Genomic DNA, 18,362 nt, shown 5'->3' with positions numbered 1-18,362 from the left:
AAATTTTCTCGGTTTTCTCTTATGCTTGAAAGACATATTGAATCTGATTACTTTTCACAGCTTTTGCCACTACAAATCCTCAAACTGTTCCATCCATTACCTTCTCCTCTGACCTTTATAAGGAATAAATCATCACAGTCCATTGTCAGGATGAGGTTCATTTAAAACTCCCCGAGGAATCACAGATAAGCAGGAGACACTAGACTCCTGCCTTCCTTAGCTAGTCTCTGGATCCTGCTTGCCTGGGTACTTTTCAGCTTATTTTAGGGTTGAAATTTGTAATTGAGCTAACCTATCAGGACAGGTGGATGGATCTTGAGCCTCAGGGCGATGGAGGGTTTGGGGTGGAGACTGTGCTAGATGAGTGGGAAGACTGCTCTTCCCTGAAGAACTCTGCCAATGAGAAATTCAGAGGGCAGGGAAATGCAATTGGGGGCATAAAAAAAAAAAAACCAACAAAACAACAACAAAATACCCCACTGTTCTGCATCAAATTCCATTTTTGACTTTTCTCTAAGCTGACTCCTGACTTTGCAAGGTCAGAACATGAACTGCTTTGCTTCTGCTGCTGGGAGTCTAGCACTCTTACTGTGCAGTGAAGACCGTTGTTTCTCATATCTGCTGGTAAGGTACTCCTCATTCCTCTCTGTACTCTTCTTCGTGTATTTCCCACAGTGTCCACGGTGTTGACCACCTTTGTTTTTCTTCACATCTGATGGAAGCGAAGCGACACTCTTCCTGTAACCAGCTGTTGCGGGAGGGTGCACAGGCTTGCCCACCTCATGCTCTGTCTAAGCACGAGGCTGCTCTAACAGCCCGTGGAGGTTTGGGAACTAATTTGGAATAAAATAATAGCATGGATTAAGAGAAGTAGATGACTTGTACTTTGGAGGCACAATAGATAGTAATTTTGATGTTTATGTCCATATATAGAGACTTGTTGAATTTACCTTAAAAGACAAACCTCAGCCCTGTGAGAGGCTGTGCTTCCTAAATTTTCCTAATGCACTTTTGGTTTGACTTTGCTATTTAAAAGTAGTTTTTTTTGCAGTTGATATTGATGACCACAGACTCACAGTTGAGGATAAGAGATGTAGAAGTCTTCTGTGACAACCCGTCTCCTCCACCCCATCCCCCAAAAACAGTCTAGACAGGAAGCCACTGAAGAGAACTATTAAAAATTGTGATAGGGATGCTGAAGTGTAGCTCTTCACAGTTGATGGCTTCTGGCAGGGGTGGGGTGGGGAAGGACTCAGTTTTCTTTAAGGGAGTTCGCCCATGCTCCAGTAAGTGTATGGGCAACAAAAATTGGACTTGGTATTTTTTTTTTTCTTTTCGTTGGGGGAAGGGCACAGGAGCATGGCTGGGGTGGGGATCTGGGAAAACTGAGCAGTGAATGTGATCAGGGTGTGTTATATGAAACTCCCAAATAATCTATAAAAATATTATGTTGGGAAAAAAACTGGCCTGCTGCTCCGCACGACTAGGCATGCTGAGTTTCAGTTCCATTTCCTAAGCAGGAAGCTGTGGCAAGTTTCTCTTTTCAGGCTTGTTTACTGAGGCAGAAGCTGCCCTCAGCACCAGGCTTTGTGCAGACTCTTCACAGAGGTACGTATTGTAACTTTCCACTTACACCAGACACTTGCAAACAAGAGTGTTTAAAATTTTTGAAAGCAATTATTTAAACGAACATTTTGGTAATGATTTTCTTGATATGTTTTTACCTCATGTTCATTAATTTCCTGTGTTCTGTGAGAAAATAAGAGTAAATGAAGGCTGTGTGTGCCTCTGTCCGGTCTTCAGTGTTTAATGAGGACTGTGTTGACTTCTATAAGAGTAAACGCGAGCTGTGTGTGCTTCTGTCCGGTCTTCAGTGTTTAATGAGGACTCTGTTGGCTTCTATAAGAGTAAACGCGAGCTGTGTGTGCTTCTGTCCGGTCTTCAGTGTTTAATGAGGACTCCGTTGGCTTCTATAAGAGTAAACGCGAGCCGTGCGTGCCTCTGTCCGGTCTTCAGTGTTAATGAGGACTCCGTTGGCTTTCCCACTAGGCTGTGAAGTATGGCCATGAAAACTCGTTTGACATGGTTGCAAGAAAAGTGCCTGCAGAATTATTTTGGAGGAAAACGGTTTTGTCTTCTTTATAAGGCGACTCTGCAGAACTTCTCTCATCGCGATTTGTTATGGAAATGTTGGGATCACGGTCCTACCATGACAGTGTTTTACAGTAGAAACTGTGTCGTTGGTGCCTACCTGCAAGAGGGCTTCCAGAACAAAAATGTTCCTATCACTCTTTTTGTACTCCGAGAGACTGAAGTTTCAGCATGTGCAATAGGAGCACATAAGCCATCTTTTTTGTTCTATGATAGAGAGAATACTGATTGTATTCCTGATATCTATGTAGTGTTATATGAGAAAAACATGACTATAAGTTCAGAGGTATGTGAAAAGCTCGGACTGCCTCGTCGATATTCTACCATGTCTATTCAGGAGTGTGAAACTTTTCGATGCGAAGGTATGTTTGCTCAGACAAGCCTTTGGAGGTCTCCCCTGCATGTTTAGTGGGTTCTAGATGACATATCCCTGTGGAAAAGGCACCTTTGAACTTGGGCTCTTAAATCTGGAGAGATGATCCACACTGACATGTGGCCAGAAATTGCTAAAATCCAATCTTTTGGAAATGAGACCACTTAACGTAAGATCTACCCCTTTGTCACAATTTTCATTCCATGGTATAGTGATACAGCTGTAAGGATTATGTCACCATGATGTCTCTAGGACTTGGGTAATGAACCTTTAACTTCACCATACCCCCCACCACCACTCGGCCTGTAGTCATTAGTTTGTTTTTGTGCGTGTGGCTGTTAGATGCTCATAATACTGTGATCACACAGACTCGGCTTTCCTTGATTAGTTCATTTCAGTCTAAAAGAATAACTGCAACATTAACTTGTACTTATTCAAGGTTTTACAACTTATGTTCTTAATTTTATTGATTACTCATTTTATTTTTGTAAGTGTTCCTACATTTTTTTTGTTTCTGTTTTCAAACATTCCTCATTTCCTGTCACAATAAAGTCCAATTTTATCACAAAGTTGCTGTAAAGTATTTCACCGTAAATTTGCACATAATTGTAGTTTTAAGTTTCCTTTTAGACATTGAAGCTATTTCAGAGAATGCTTTATAAAAATCTCAAAAGTTTAATTTTATTTTTACATATAGTTTTTATTCTTTCAGAGATTAATTATATTTTGGTCATTGAATTAAATCTTTACAATTTCTGCTTTTGGCAATTTAATGGTATTTACTTGGTTGTTCTACATATGGCCCAATAGTGAGAGTTATTAGAAATTTGATAGCATTGCTAGACTAATGGTTTCAGTTTTAAGTCCATGCCCCAAAAAGTCTTGTCTTAAAAAAAAGGGGGGGGACACCTCTGAACCTGAGACCGACTGGTCTGTTTCTAGTCCTCTGCACATCTATGCACCACTGCTTTCCATGGAGTGGCTAGACTTTCTTTTTATCTACTTTTATCTTCTCTTTTGAGCCAGGAATGCATTGATTGAATGGAAGTTCCTATTGAGAGCTAGCTTTGACAAAATCTTGTGCCTATTTTAAAAATTATTTTTATGCGTCTCTGTACATTGTATCTTTCAGACCTATTACCACTTTCAGGGAAAATATCAGTTAACACTAGTCTTTCCTTGGTTGTCTATACATCTATATTCTGCTTCTCTAATTCAGAAGACACTCACAATCCAACTTCCATTCAAGCAAAGAAGTCCACACTACTACTGAGCAGGTGCGAGAACCCATGTGCAGACACTCTTGTGTTTCCAAAGGAGGCAATGTCAATTTTCTCCCCTTGCTTTTTCCTGTGAAAAGACTACTTACATATTTGTCTCTAGTGAATTTGCTCACATTCATTTGCTAAGCCAATTATTTAAGAATTTATAATCTATATTATTATTTTTCTTAGAGTTATTGGATGAGAGAAAGACAAGAGACATTGCTGTGTAAGTCAATGACTTTTTATTATCTTATTACTGTTTATTACCTTTCATTATGATAATGAATGTCAACAAAATTGATGACACAAATTATTACAGCAAATACATAAACCATGAAAGAATAACCAAAACCCGTCTCTATAATTATAAAACAATTGATCCTAATAATATTAAGAACAGTGAGTGGGAGAGGACTATTTTTAATGCTATATACTAAGGGAAAATAATTTTGCTTACATTGTGTTTTAGGATTCTTACAGTAAATTTTTTTCTTTAGAATATGCTGAGAATGATTATGAAGCTGAGAACATCTATTAATGAGTTTTGGGAACATGTTAGAAATGGTATACTATAAACTTCAAATACATATTATCCAATTACTTTTAGAGTTTATCATTATTAATCTTCCTATTTGGCATGCCTGATATTAGTGAATTTACAAGCTGTAGTAACATAAGTGAACAGTTTTATGATTAATTAGTTTTAGTTGCAAGTGTTATTTTTATTTTTATTTCCTTTACTATATGACTTAAGCTAGGGTAGTGTATTAGCTTTTTTTCAGTTGTTATGACAAAACACCACAACCAAACAACTTAAGGAAGAAAGGATTTCCTTTAGCTTACAGTTCTAGAGGGAGAGAGACCATCATGGTAGGGCAGCCATGGCAGCAGTCACAGAAAGCACGGACACAGAACCAGGAAGCTGGCTGACAACGTTTTCATCCACATACAGGAAGCACAGAGAGAAAGAACAGGAAGTGGGTGAGGTCATAAGCCCTCAATGCTTGCCTCATTGACCTACTCCCTCCAGCAAGGCTCCACCTCCTAAAGGTTCTATCATCTTCCCAAACACCAACTTAAGACATAGTGTTCAGATACATAAGCTTACTTCACACCACTATATTCAAGTCTTGTATGTACCTGGAAGAAGACAAGCTTCTAATTAGAAGATAAGGAAGATAAGTGAATTCTTAGAAAATGTATGGTGAGAACATGTGAACTGACCAGTCAATTCTTAAAATTTGTTGAATTTTAATAGGATACAGAGAAATTTATTGACTGTCCTGAGTACCTATAAGCCGTATGGAGACCTGGTTCCCCAAACACGAATTTTGCTGCTGGGTCCTATAGGAGCTGGAAAGTCTAGCTTCGTCAACTCAGTCAAGTCTGTTTTCAGAGGCAGCATCACACACCAGGCCTTGGTGGGCTGTGACAAAAATGGGATATCTGACAAGGTAAGTGTATTTTAGGCTACCCAGGCTTCTTTGGTTCAAGTTAAGTGTATTGGAAAACCACGTTGACCACCAATTGACTTTATTTAAATTTATAACAAGAAGGAATGTGCGTTTCAAGTTGTCCCTCATTTTTCAGTACAGGACATATTCCATCACACACAGGGATGATGATGGCCCCTTGCCGTTTGTCCTGTGTGACTCGCTGGGGCTGAGTCAGAAAGCTGGCTTGCACACAGATGACACAGCTTACCTCTTAAATGGCCACACTCCTGACAGGTACGAGGTAAGATTTGACTGACTATTAAAAATCATGGCTTGTTCAGCCTGCTTTCTTATAGATCCCAGAACCACTTGCCCAGGGATGGCATTACCCACAGTGGCCTGGGCCCTCCCCTATAATCACAAATTATGAAAATGCCCTACTGCTGGATCTTATGGAGGCATTTTCTCAATTGAGGCTCCTCCTCTCTGAAGACGCTAGCTTGTGTTAAGTTGACACAAAACCAGCTATAACAGACACTGGGGACTGTTTGTTTCCCCTCAAGGTTTCATATGCTGAAGTCCCAGACATCAGGGTGATGGCTTTAACAGGTGGAGGCTTTGGGAAGTAGGTGTGTCTTGAGGATGGAGCCCTTAGGGGTAGAATTAGTGTCATTCTCAGAAACCATGAGACAGCTGAGCCCTTTTGCCATGTGGGGGTACAGGCTAAAAATGGATATCTGAAAAACCTCAATAGATCTAAACTTTTCTGACCCCTTGATATTAGATTCTATGTTCTCCCCAAATGTGAGAAATTGATATTTGTTTTTATGCCACCCAATATGTTAGTAAATCTATAGCAGCCTCACCAAAGTGTGTCCTCCATCCTTAAGCTTTTTAGGCCATGCTGACCACAGGAAGGTAAGATGAAGGGGAAAGTCAAAGATTTGTGTTAGTCTCCAGTTAGCTTCAAATTTGTAGTCCTCTCCAAAAACATTTAGATGACAAATTAATCCTTAACTATCCTTGAACCAAATGGGTAGTCAATTGTTATCGTGTCTTTCACTGATGTCTTTGGCATCCTTTCTCTACTAAATGTGCACAGATATAACATTTTTCATTCTTTAGGTTTTTTTTCTATTGGTATGTTTATTTATCCCTTTATGGTGCCATCTTAACTACATATTGTTTAACCATTTTTTATTACTGCAGAAATAAACTAGTTCTTGATATACTATGCTATCACAACTCTCTTGCTTTTCTTGACAGTTTTTATACATACACTTTTGGAAGCAAGCTTTCTTGTGATTGATTTATTGTTGTTTTGAGGGAAATTGTATTAATACTTCATGTTGTAATTTAATTTGTATGTTCACATATCCTGTGTACTATTTAGAAAGATTATTTTAACTTTTTGATCATGGAAGTTTCTTTTTTTTCTTAATATAGAGATAGAATGCAGACATGCATGTTTAGAGAATTTTTTATTATAGAACACTTAAAATTTATATAAAAGTGCACAAAACATATCAATCAATTTCCATGTACTCAGCTTTGAAATTTTTGAATCATGTATAATCTTTATTAATCTATATTTCCCATTTTCTCTTCTCCTGTATCATTTTGAAGTAAATCAGAGAAATAATAACAGTTTAGGTGAAGTTGAATATCATTTGTATACATACAAATAAGTACATATTATATGTAGCTTTCTTTGAACATAGATATAATCATGTCACAGTTATTTTTACCTTAGTAAATATTATTTGATATTCAAATTTCTAACAATTTTTAAAAGTTCATTTTTGAAAAGTAAATCTATTCAAAATGTTTTAGCCTATATATTCTGCTTTTCCTTACATGTCTGTTTAAAAATAAATAAATAAGTAAATGGGTGCATGTATGTGTGTGTATGTTGTGGTGTGTATGTGTATGTTGTCTGTGTACATGTGTGTATGTGTGTATGTGTGTGGGGTGCACACATGCCATGGTGAGTGCACAGATCAGAGGACACGCTGAGGCAGTTGGTTCTCTCCTTCCTCCATGTGAGTTCTGGGGACTGAACTCAGGTCATCAGTCTTGGTGGTAAACACCTCTACCCCGAGCCATCTTACTGGCCCTGCAGCTTGTCTTTTTAGGAAACTGGAATGGTTCTTCTGTGGATCTCTTTATAACACGGACTCAATTTTGTTGTATCCTTAAGTATCACTTTATGTGGTTCTCTTCTTTCTACAGAATAAAAAATAGTTTAGTGAATTTTACTTCATAGGTGGTGTGTTCTTCCATCCGGAGGTGCATTTTTCAAATTTCTTGATTTTCAAAATTGTATCATTAGCGCTCTGTAGTTGTACACTTCTCTCCTGCCCATCAATTCCCAAATAACCACTCAGAGCCTTAATGTTACTTATAAATGCTCAGCCAATAGCTCATGCTTGTTACTAGCTAACTCTTAAACTTAAATTAATCCATATTTCTTATCTATGCTTCACCACGTGGCTCAGAGCTTGTTACCTCATTTTCTATACATCCTGCTATCTCGGTGGCTGGCTGGCTTCTCCTCTGACTCTGTCTTTCCTCCTCTGAGAGTCTTCTGTGTCTGGTGTCCCATCTATACTTCCTGCCTGGTTACCAGTCTGTCAGCTTTTTATTAACCAATGAGAGTAATACATATTTGCAGTGTACAGAAGGATTATTCCACAGCAACGTTCAGTTTGTGGATCATTTATTTATCAGAGTGAACGTAGTGATCTCCTTCCACCTTTCTTCGTCATGTCGCCCATGGAGAGAAATTCTCCCATACTCACTATCTAATTACACAGTGGTTCACATAGTTACAAAAGAAAAGCAGAGTCTAAAAACAGGCTTCAGTTTTTGTCTGTTTTATGAACTTTTGAAAACAGTAAGTTTTTTTTTTTTCTGAGTATTTATTTGCCTCCAGTAATCAGTTGTTAATTTTTTTTTTCAGGAGAATAACAAAAAATACTTTACTAAAACATAAGATTTACAGAAGTTTCCAGACAAGCCATACAAAATGGTCACAAGCTTTTGTTTCTTCTTGGGGGATGGGGCAGAGAATCTACACTCGACAGCAAAGTCACAATGCTATTAGTGAGGGCTGTGATGTTTATTTAATGTTCCCATTTTGATTCAGACAATCGAGCTTGTCCATCTACAGTGTCTAAAGTTAGACTTGGCTAGAGAACATATTCTAAAAAACTGGTTAGCTGCATTTAACCACTGTAATTAGATCCCATAAGAGGGGGAGGGGTTAAGGAGACCATAAAATTAAAATAAAACTACTTTTCCCCTAAAAAATAAAATAAAAACACCCATGCCCCTGGCAGCTAACCCTGGCAACTACCTTCATTCACAGTGCTTTGTACTTAAACCATGATGGGGAAACGAATCCAAGCAGAGTCACTGCTTTCAACATTTCACAACAACCCAGATGATACTTCTAGCCTCTGCTCATGCTTTCCAACAGTGAATCACGACAAGACAGAGATTTGCTAATGTGCATGTAATCACCAAAGATGAGGATGCCTGGGCTTTTATTCTGTAATGTTTCTAAGACTGTGTCCATTAAATGCAAACAAAAAAAGGAAGAGTCTTGGCAGAACAGGAGAAGTGATGTGCACTCGATGATCTGATCGACTTAAATATTATTCATGGCATATAGCCTAGTCCATGCTCTCGCTGTTTCTACGGCTTGGGCTTCATTGGTCTTCCACTGCTCAGCTACATCATTTGCTAACGGATCATCTGGATTAGGAGCACTTAACAAAGTCTGGATTGATAGCAGAATTGTGCAGATCTGCAGTGCTGGGGACCACTTATCTTTCAAAATATCTAAACATATTCTTCCCAACTTGTCTACATTAGGATGATAAATTTTGGTCATGAAACGTACTTTAGGTGCTGCCATTGGGTATTCTTCTGGAAGGAATAGTTCAAGTTTAAAAGTCCCTCCCTCAAAGGGGGAATCCTGGGGGCCAGCAATGACCACATGGAAATAACAGGCGTTGCTCTCATCTGGTTCTGCTTTAATGCCAGGAACTGGTTCAGCCAGCAAACGCTGGGTTTCCTTGATGATCCTGCGGGGCAGCCCGGCCATCTTGTCAGATCCCGAGTTCGGCCTCTGCTCTTGTCTCCGGCTCCGCTCGCCTCACGCACCAGTGGAAGTCCCCCAGTTGTTAATTTATTATCATTGTGAACTCAATATAAACTGAATAATTTTAATGTTTTTTGATATGTTGTGGTTTTTCTAAATCCAGTTGCCAGGACCAATGGGAATCTCTACAAGTTAAATCACAGGTCCTTTGACAGAAACACAGGTATTTTCTGTGTTTCTTGCTCTGTGGTATGTCTGGGTACCCCTGTCACGTCTTTTGTGTTTTTCATCCTGCTCTGTGAATCAATTGCTTCTTCACAAAGCCCTGTTTGTAGCATTAGAAAAGTTGCTGGCAGTTTTTTCTTGCACTTTTCAGCAAAGCACATATTTCTTTGATAAGGTGCCTTATAAATTAATATACATTTATCAAATTAAAGACTGGATAATTTTTAATCTTCTGTAATTATATTTTTGTTGACTTTCTCCTAAATTGAGAATTCTTGTTCTCAAGGACAGCAGATTGGATAGAATATTGTATCACAACTAATTTCTTCATGTCACACAGTAGCTTCAAAACAGATTCCATTACTAGTGTAAATTACCTAATCATATTTAATATTATTTAGTAAAATAACAATCAAAATTGGAGACAATATAACAATCTTAGCAGATTCTTATACTATGTTGAGAATGCAATCATATATCATTATGAGGCATACAAATTATACCCTGTTTTACAGTCAGTCAGAAGTAGTTTGATTCTAGTTATACTAAGTACAATGTTTAGTTTGATTTATGAATTTGTTTTAAAATTTGATTTTGTTTTATTTTTATAACTTATTATTTATATACCTAAATTTGAATTTGTTGAATAAAGAGTATTTAAAGAACTTATATCCTTTCTCTGCTTATTTAAACAAATCCTTTTGTTCTTCCTATAAGAAATCATAATAAATTTATGACTTGCTTCCTTTTTGTAATATCGAAGAAAATATGTACATATTTGTGTGCTCTCCCTTTTTAGAGAAGTGATAGTATCCTATGGCTTGCTGGTATTCCATGTTTTTGTTGCATGAATAGGCATACAATCAAGACACTGTGCAGATATTATTTTTTTTATGCCACTATCTCTGTGAGACAGACCCTGGCAGAGCAATTGTTAGTTCAAGAATAATGGTACCATCCTATCATGAGGCATTCTCCTCTTCACTCACTGTGTGAGGACTCCAACTTTGTTTCTGAATGCTCTGATCTCTGTCTTCACACACATGGTTTCTTTTATTGAGAGTAGTTCCTGACACAGCCTTGTTCACTTTCTTGAGTAGAACTCTGTCATTATAGCCCCAGATCATGTATCCCTTGGTCACATTATCAGGCTGTGTAAAAGAACTGCTAACCACTTATGCATTTACTGCCTTCTCCATTTTAGAGTTAACCTCTTAACATCAGATCTCTGTGCATTTTGTTCAAATGCATATGACTGGAGTATAGTTTATGAATAAACACAGTCCATGTGATGATTCTAACTTCCTTTCTGAGTGCTCTGACTTCTGTCTTATCTACTTTACAGTTCAATTCCATGAAGCCAATCACATCAAACCATCCGAACTACATTCACAACCCACTGCTGAAGGACAGAATCCATTGTGTGGTGTTTGTGTTTGATATCAATTCTGTGGAACAGCTCTCCCATGGGTTGGTGGCAAAGATAAAAAGGATTCGAAGAGAGCTGATAAAATGTGGTGAGTGTCATTTCATTTTGCTACTGGAAGTAACTGACTAGACTTTACAGCAGAAATTTGGGGAGTGAAGTGAAGGACCACAGTGATAGCAAATGCGAGTCTTTCTGGATCATCAGCATGGTTACATCCAGTTGAGAGCTCAATAGCTATATGACTTAAACTCAATTTCCCTCAACAACTTAAAACTGCTAAAATGATAGGTCCTCCCTATGACTATTTTGTTTGCACGTATTGCACAAGTTGAAGAGTAGCCAACCCCAACCACACACTGCCTTAGTGTTTTCTCATGTAGTTTTTGACATACTATATCTTTCCTTTTGGACCTTAAAGGATTAGAAAAAAGAGCAGATATAGAACACACCTGGTAGAGAGGCAGCAGAAAGGCAGGAGGTGAGCACAAGCTGGTGGTTCTGGTGCCCAACTCTGGCTTTTCTTGGTTTTATCCACCTGAGTGGGAAAGAGTCCATCACAAATTTGATTAAGAAACAAGGACTTACCTGCTCACTGAAACTGAAATGTTTTAAAATCTTGTTCAGGGACCTATTTGTCAATATTGTGAAGTAGGAGTAGCTTACTCATCAGGTTATGGTGGTTTTGTTCTCTTGGAATGCCTTTCTCCATCTTCTCTGGCATTTTCTCTAATCTCCATTAAAACAACACGATTAGGACTGAATAGCAATTGGCAATAATGTGGAGTAAATTTTAGTTAGTTCTAAGTACTCTTTCATGAAGCTTCAATTTTTAGCTTAGAACAAAGGGGACATCCCAGGCAGAAGAAATTCCAGTGGATGTTGTGTGTGTGTAAGACGGTAGAGAACTCCCTAAATCTAAAGTTGCCCCATTGCTTGCCTCCAGCAAAATTGATAATTTACTAATTTAGAAATGCTATTGATATCTGTAAGGATAAAATCCTATGTATTTCTTTGACACAGGCATCCTGCATGTGGCTTTGCTTACCCACGTGGATAGCCTGGATCTGATTACAAGAGAAGACCTGGTAGACATATACAACTGTGAGCCTGTGAAGCTCAAGGTAATGAGTGTATGTCCTCTGAGAAATGTCTTTATATACACAATATCCAACTTTATAAAGAACATTAGATAACTGTTAAACTGAAGAGGAATTAAAATAATTGCTAGAAAAGTTAGGACACATTTCCCAGGCTTAGAAGATTGAATTATATACAACTCATCTTTGTGTTTTACTTTATGTTTAATTTTACTTGCTATAATTTAATTCAACAAATATTTATTGATTTCCTTATGATCAAACCAGTACTATAACCTCTAATTTGATACAACAATGGTACAGACATTATTGTACTAAAAAACATATAATTTATAGACAGAAGTGAGAGTATAGGGAAGTGGGAAATGAAAAAGTAGACAGAAGAATATGCCATGATTATATGTGATAAATATCATGTAAGAAATGGTGAAGTAGAAAAATGTCACAGGGGATTATTTCACTGCAAAGGTGACACTGAATGATAGTATTTAAGCATTTTAGTAAGAGAAGAAACAAAAAGAGAAACAATTTAAGCATAGGAAATATAAATCAAACTACTAGAGGACAAAAATGGTAGAATATCTGAGATGCATGGATTTCTCGATGTAGTGGATAGCTAGATATTTGTAGTAGACAGAAAAGCAGAAGCCAGTGGTAATGACACTTCATTTTATGACTTTACATTTTAGAGAAACATAGACATTAAAAAGTAGCCATATAAACTTTGATCATGTTTTTCCTTCCTCCAGTTTGTCCCAGTTACTTCCTTCCTACATACCCATCCAACTTTGTTTTCTCACTTTCAAAACAAAACAAAACAGCAATAAAATAATAAAAAACCCCAAAGAACCAGACATCTAGACTGTTTTCAATTTCTAGCTATTATGAGTAGAGTAGAGTAGCCATGAACATGGATGAGAAAGTACCTATCTAGTATGATATAAAGTCCTTTGGGTATACACCTAAGAGTAGTATAGCTGGGTCTTGAGGTAGCTCTATTGCCAGCTTCCTAAGGAACCACCACACCAGTTTCCATAATGGTTGTACCAGTTTATTGTTGCTAGAGTTTTCCTGCCTGGCCCACAGTCAGGGCAAATCTCTGATTGGCAGTGGCCAGGCAGGAAGTATAGGCGGGACTAACAGAGAGGAAAATTGAGAAAACAGGAAGCTGGGTGGGAGAGACACTGCCAGCTGCCATCAGGATAAGGAAGATGTAAAGTACCTGTAAGCCACAAGCCACGTGTCAAGGTATAGATTAATAGAAATGGATTAATTTAAGCTGTAAGAACAGTTAGCAAGAAGCATGCCACGGCCATACAGTTTGTAACCAATATAAGTCTCTGTGTTTACTTGGTCAAGTCTGAGCTGCTGTGGGACTGGCAGGTGAGAAAGATTTGTCCTGACTGTGGGCCAGGCAGGAAAACTCAAGCTACAGTTTATTTTTCCCTTCCCACTAATTAATAAGTGTTCCTCTTCCCCACATCCTTGCCAGTGTGATCTGTCATTTGTGTTATTGATCTTGGCCATTATGACTGGGGTAAGAAGAAGTTTCAAAGTATTCTTGATTTGCATTTCCATAATGGCTAAAGATGTTGAATATTTCTTTAAACTTTTTTCCAGTCATTTGTGTTTCATCTTTTGAGAACTCTTGGCTTAGTTCTGTACCCTTTTTAAAAATTGGGTTGCTTATTTTTTATGTCCAGATTTTTTTTGTTGTTCTTTATATGTTTTAGATACTAAACTGTATGTTTTAGATACCTTCTATCAGATGTATAATTGCCAAAGATACTTTTCTATTCTGTAGGCTGCTAGTTTGCCCAAATGATGGTGTCCTTTGCCATACAGAAGCTTTTCCGTTTATGAGGCCCATTTATTACTTGTTGGTCTTAGTGCCTGTTCTAGTGGTGTTCTATTCAGAAAGTCTTCTCCTGTGCCAATGAGTTCAAGGCTATGCCTCACTTTCTCTTCTATCAGATTCAGTGTATCTGGTCTTAAATTGATGCACAAAACTGCATTTGGAGTTGAGATTTTTGCAGAGTGGTAAATACCACAGAGATTAGATACTTAGTAAGGGACTGAGAGGTAAAGGGAGGAATCTCCAAGGAATTCGAAATCTAATACAGTGTTATGGAGGGATAAAGGGGAAACCAGAATAGGAAGATTAAATGCAGAGGGGGATGGGAGAAAAGGGTAGGGGAGAGAATGTGAGGAAGGACAATTAACACTAAAGACAAATCTATTTTTTATTCTTCTACATGTAGCTACCCAGTTTGACCAGCATGATTTGTTGAAGATGTTTTCTTTTTTCCATTGCGTATTTTTAGCTTCTTTGTCAATAATTAGATATCTGTAGGTGTGTGAGTGCTGTAGAATGTTTTTCTGTATACTGTGAACATGTGTTGCTTTGATTGGTTGATAAATAAAGCTGTATTGGCTTGTGGCAAGGCAGCTTAGAGGCAGGTGGAAATCTGAGCAGATAGACAGGAAGAGAAAGGTGAGACAGAGAGACACCAGCCTGTCACCCAAGGAACAACATGCCAGCAGACCAGTAAGCCATGAAACACGTGGCAAAACATAGATTAATAGCAGTGGGTTAATTTAAGTTATAAGAGCTAGCCAGCAAGAAGCCTGCCATATGTCGTGTGACTGGTAATTAATATCAGCCTCTGAGTAATTATTTTATTAGCGGCCCTGAGAAGCCTTCTGACTACATGTGAGTTTATGTCTGGGTCTTCAATTCGATTCCATAGATCAACATGTCTGTTTTTATGCCAATACCATGCTTATTTTATCTCTGTAGCTCAGTAATAAAATTTCAGATCTGGGATGATGACACCCCCACTAGTCCTTCAGTCCTTTTATTATTCAGGCTTGTTTTTGTGATCTTGTTTTGTTTTTTTATATGTGTGTTTCTATATGAAGTTAGAGATGTTTTCTCACTTTCTATGAATAATTATGTTGGAATTTTTATGGGGATTGTGTTGAATCTGTAGCTTGGTTTTAGTAGGTTGGCCATTTTCACAATATTAATCTTAATGATCAATGAGCATACCATTTGCTTTTAATTCATGTCTAATATATTAGTGCATTTTAAATAAAAATAACAGTGATATTGGAACTTGATGTGAAGTTGTTCAAGAAAGTACTGTAGAGGATCTGATCTTTGTTTTTAAAAAATATAGGAAAATGATGACCAAGTTCTTGCTTTTTATTATTACTCTGATAATTTATTTTATACCTTTTACTACTGTGATACACCTGAGAGATTGTGTGTATGTGTCTGTGTGTGAGTGTGCATGTGTGCTCATGCTTATTTGTGTATAACTACATATGTATATGGAAGTCCTGATTTGATGTTAGGTGTCTTCTTAACTGATTTCCACTTTATTTTTTGAGAAAAGTCTCTCACTGAACTTGTAGCACATTTATTTGACAGGGCTGGTAGACCAGCAAGTCCTTGGGATTCTCTTGTCTCTTCCTTAACACTGACATTTGTTTTAACATGTGTTATCATGGATCTAAATCTGTTCTCATTTTTATACAGCTCTGGGTTTTAAATTTTATATTTCAGCTAGAAGCAGTCCATAGAGACTTTGGTTTTGCCCTTTCTGACATCTTGGTGATTAGTAATTATGTCTCAGAGTGGCATCTGGACCCTGTGAAGAACATGGTAATCCTCTCGGCACTGAGAGAGATCCTGCATACTGCAAATGACTTCTTAGAGGACTTGCCTTTGAACAAACAGGTAGACTGGTGATCTCAGACCTTGAAGATATCATCAACTTGGCTAATTCTTGTTTGGGTCTGTTGTTTACCTGATAGGTCTGTCTCTGGGCTATTGGCATATGAGTAGCCCTGACCCACTGGCTGAACATACCTTTTCTATGCACATTTCCTTCCTGCCTTCCATCTCCAATATGTCTTGGAGGATCTGCATAACTTCACTCTAGTTTTAAAAAGAAAATTATGAAATGATATATCTCTTTCACTGTCTGAAAATACTTTGCTCACCTCTGTTTTCTTCTTTCACACTGGCTGCTTTGCTTGGGAACTAGAACCAGATTGGATCAACACTATCTCTCATCAGATGTGATCTTAGAGGATTTGTCCCTGCCTTAGAACCAAATGCATCTGATTATATATATATATATATATATATATATATATATATATATATATATATATATAAAATTTATATAATTATCTAGAGATCTAGGAACCAAAACTGGGGTAAAATGTCTTTTGAGACTAGCCTAATATGCTCAATAGATTATCTTTAGTTACATCCATTTTCCTGAGAATAACCTAACTTTTTACTTTGTAATTGAAAGAAATTCCACTGTGTATAGACCTTACATTTTCTGTATTCATTCCTCCATTGTTGGACACCTAGTTGGCTTCCATCCTTAGCTATTGTAAATAATGCTATAAAATACAAGTATGAAAGTATTTTTGTGATATTTTTAGCTTGGCTTTTTGACCCCCTCCACCTCATTTATTTCTGCTTCATTTAGTGTGACTCCTCCTGGGTAAATATTTATCATTTGTGATTACAGACTCAACTTGCCCTTCAGGGTGTTCTGTTATCAGTCTGTGGCTGGCATATGCTGCACTGTTACCATTAGAGATTAAATGGGAGTTCTGGTTTATTTTACTCAAACATTATTTCGTCATATTTGAGTACTCTATCCTCTTCACTGATTGCTAATTCTGAAAGAACTGGGAAGGTCTCCCACTGCTAGCTTTCTGTCTGACACTGTCGTCTCAGCTTCTCCAGTCCTCTTTCTTGCGGTGTACAGGCTCCTAGCTAGGATGAGCTTAGTTCTCTAGCAACCTTCTGGTTGCTTCTCAGTATAAACCAACTAAGACCATTTTGTTTCTCTTTTTTTAGGTATCAGAAAAGAAACACTCCCATGTGTGCAAAAAAGAGGAAAAATAAGAGAATTTATCATGTAGTAATAATTAATTGATCAACAGAACAATGAGAAAACAGGGGAGAAGAAGAAGAAGAAGAAGAAGAAGAAGAAGAAGAAGAAGAAGAAGAAGAAGAAGAAGAAGAAGAAGCTGAAACTAGAATGCATTTTAACTGTGCTAGGAAGAAGTACATGTGCAAAAAAGCAGTGCCTTTGATTAATAGAAAAATAAGATAAAAGTAATCAGTTATGAAAAATCAATCATAATTCCTGGTGGGTTTATATTCTGTATCTATTAAAAAATAAAATGGTTTGTTGTTATGAACCCCAAATCTAACTTAAGTATATGTCATTACTTTTCAAATTCTATTATTGTGACTATGAGTTACAAGTGATAAAACTCAACTTGGACAGCATTAATAAACAGATGACTATAACAGAGACAGGAAAATAACTTAATAAAATGAGTACTAATGATATTCTGCTATACTCATAGGTTGGTGCCTAGCCCAACTGTTGTCAGAGAGGCTTCCTCAGGCTGCTGATGGAAGCAGATGTAGAGACACACAGCCAACATTAGGTGGAGAAAGAGCCGAAATTAGAGATCTCCACTGGGTCCCTCCCCTTGGAGCTTGGGGAACCATGAAAAAGAAAGGGAGGAAGAATTGAAGAAGCCAGAGGGGTTGAGGAAAAGATGGTCCACAGAATCATCTAAGCAGGGCCCAGAGAGGCTTGTAGAGAATGAAGCGGCAAGGCAATCACAGAGCCTGCATGGGTCTACACTGGGTCCTCTGTGTATATGTTGTGGTTGTTAGCTCGGTGTTTTGTGGGACTCCTTACAGTGTGAATGGGGCTGTCTCAGATTCTTTTGCTTGCTCTTGGGACCCTTTACCTCCTACTGGGTTGCTTTGCTCAGTCCTGATATGAGACTTTATGCATAGTCTTATTGTATCTTGTCATGCCATGTTCAATTGATATCCCCAGGAGACCTGCTCTTTTCTGAAGGGAAATGGAGGAGGAGTGGGGGAGAGAGGGGGGGGGGGAGGAGTGAATGGAAGGGAAACTGTGATTTTGTGTATTGTATTAGAGAAGAATAAATAAAAAGAAAGAGGGAAAAAAACCCCAAAACCAAAAAGAAACTTGATGAACTAATACATTGAATTTTGTTAGGTATTGCTGTCTAAGAAACCACTCTGAAAATTTAGAGCTTAAGTCACAAGTTAGGTTATTGTTACCTAGGTTTGAGATTGGCTGTAGGTTTGTTCACCCAACATAGACCCAACAAGGGCTCCTATTTAAGCTGTGTCTACAGTGACTGTGCCACATTGCATGTATGCATTCTGAAGTAAGGGTTGAAGAGACAGT

At 37.8% G+C, this 18,362-nt stretch overlaps 2 protein-coding genes across 3 annotated transcripts; one reads left to right on the top strand and one right to left on the bottom strand.

Annotated features, from left to right (window-relative positions):
- The first annotated feature begins 1,505 nt into the window (after positions 1-1,505).
- Positions 1,506-17,383, top strand: Ifi44 (interferon induced protein 44). 2 transcript variants are annotated; one of them, XM_052731585.1, is made up of 9 exons: positions 1,506-1,608; positions 2,050-2,513; positions 3,979-4,015; positions 5,048-5,243; positions 5,380-5,526; positions 10,904-11,075; positions 12,008-12,108; positions 15,656-15,829; positions 16,976-17,368. In XM_052731585.1, the coding sequence occupies exons 2-9, from the start codon at positions 2,060-2,062 to the stop codon at positions 17,021-17,023; spliced, it is 1,329 nt and encodes a 442-aa protein (XP_052587545.1). In that variant the 5' UTR covers positions 1,506-1,608; positions 2,050-2,059; the 3' UTR covers positions 17,024-17,368. The 2 variants fall into 2 exon arrangements, with proteins under 2 accessions (XP_052587545.1, XP_052587547.1); XM_052731587.1 differs by lacking the exon at positions 5,380-5,526 and having other exon boundaries at positions 16,976-17,383.
- Positions 8,757-9,433, bottom strand: LOC128106240 (ubiquitin-conjugating enzyme E2 N-like). The gene has a single exon (XM_052731588.1). The coding sequence runs from the start codon at positions 9,334-9,336 to the stop codon at positions 8,878-8,880; it is 459 nt and encodes a 152-aa protein (XP_052587548.1). The 5' UTR covers positions 9,337-9,433; the 3' UTR covers positions 8,757-8,877.
- Positions 17,384-18,362: the final 979 nt, after the last annotated feature.

This window comes from Peromyscus californicus, unplaced genomic scaffold (genome assembly GCF_007827085.1).
Source record: "Peromyscus californicus insignis strain IS unplaced genomic scaffold, ASM782708v3 Scaffold_9__1_contigs__length_137607984, whole genome shotgun sequence".
Lineage (NCBI taxonomy): Eukaryota > Metazoa > Chordata > Mammalia > Rodentia > Cricetidae > Peromyscus > Peromyscus californicus.
The sequence above is the reverse complement of the archived record's forward strand: the minus strand, read 5'-3'. Positions and strand labels throughout refer to the sequence as shown.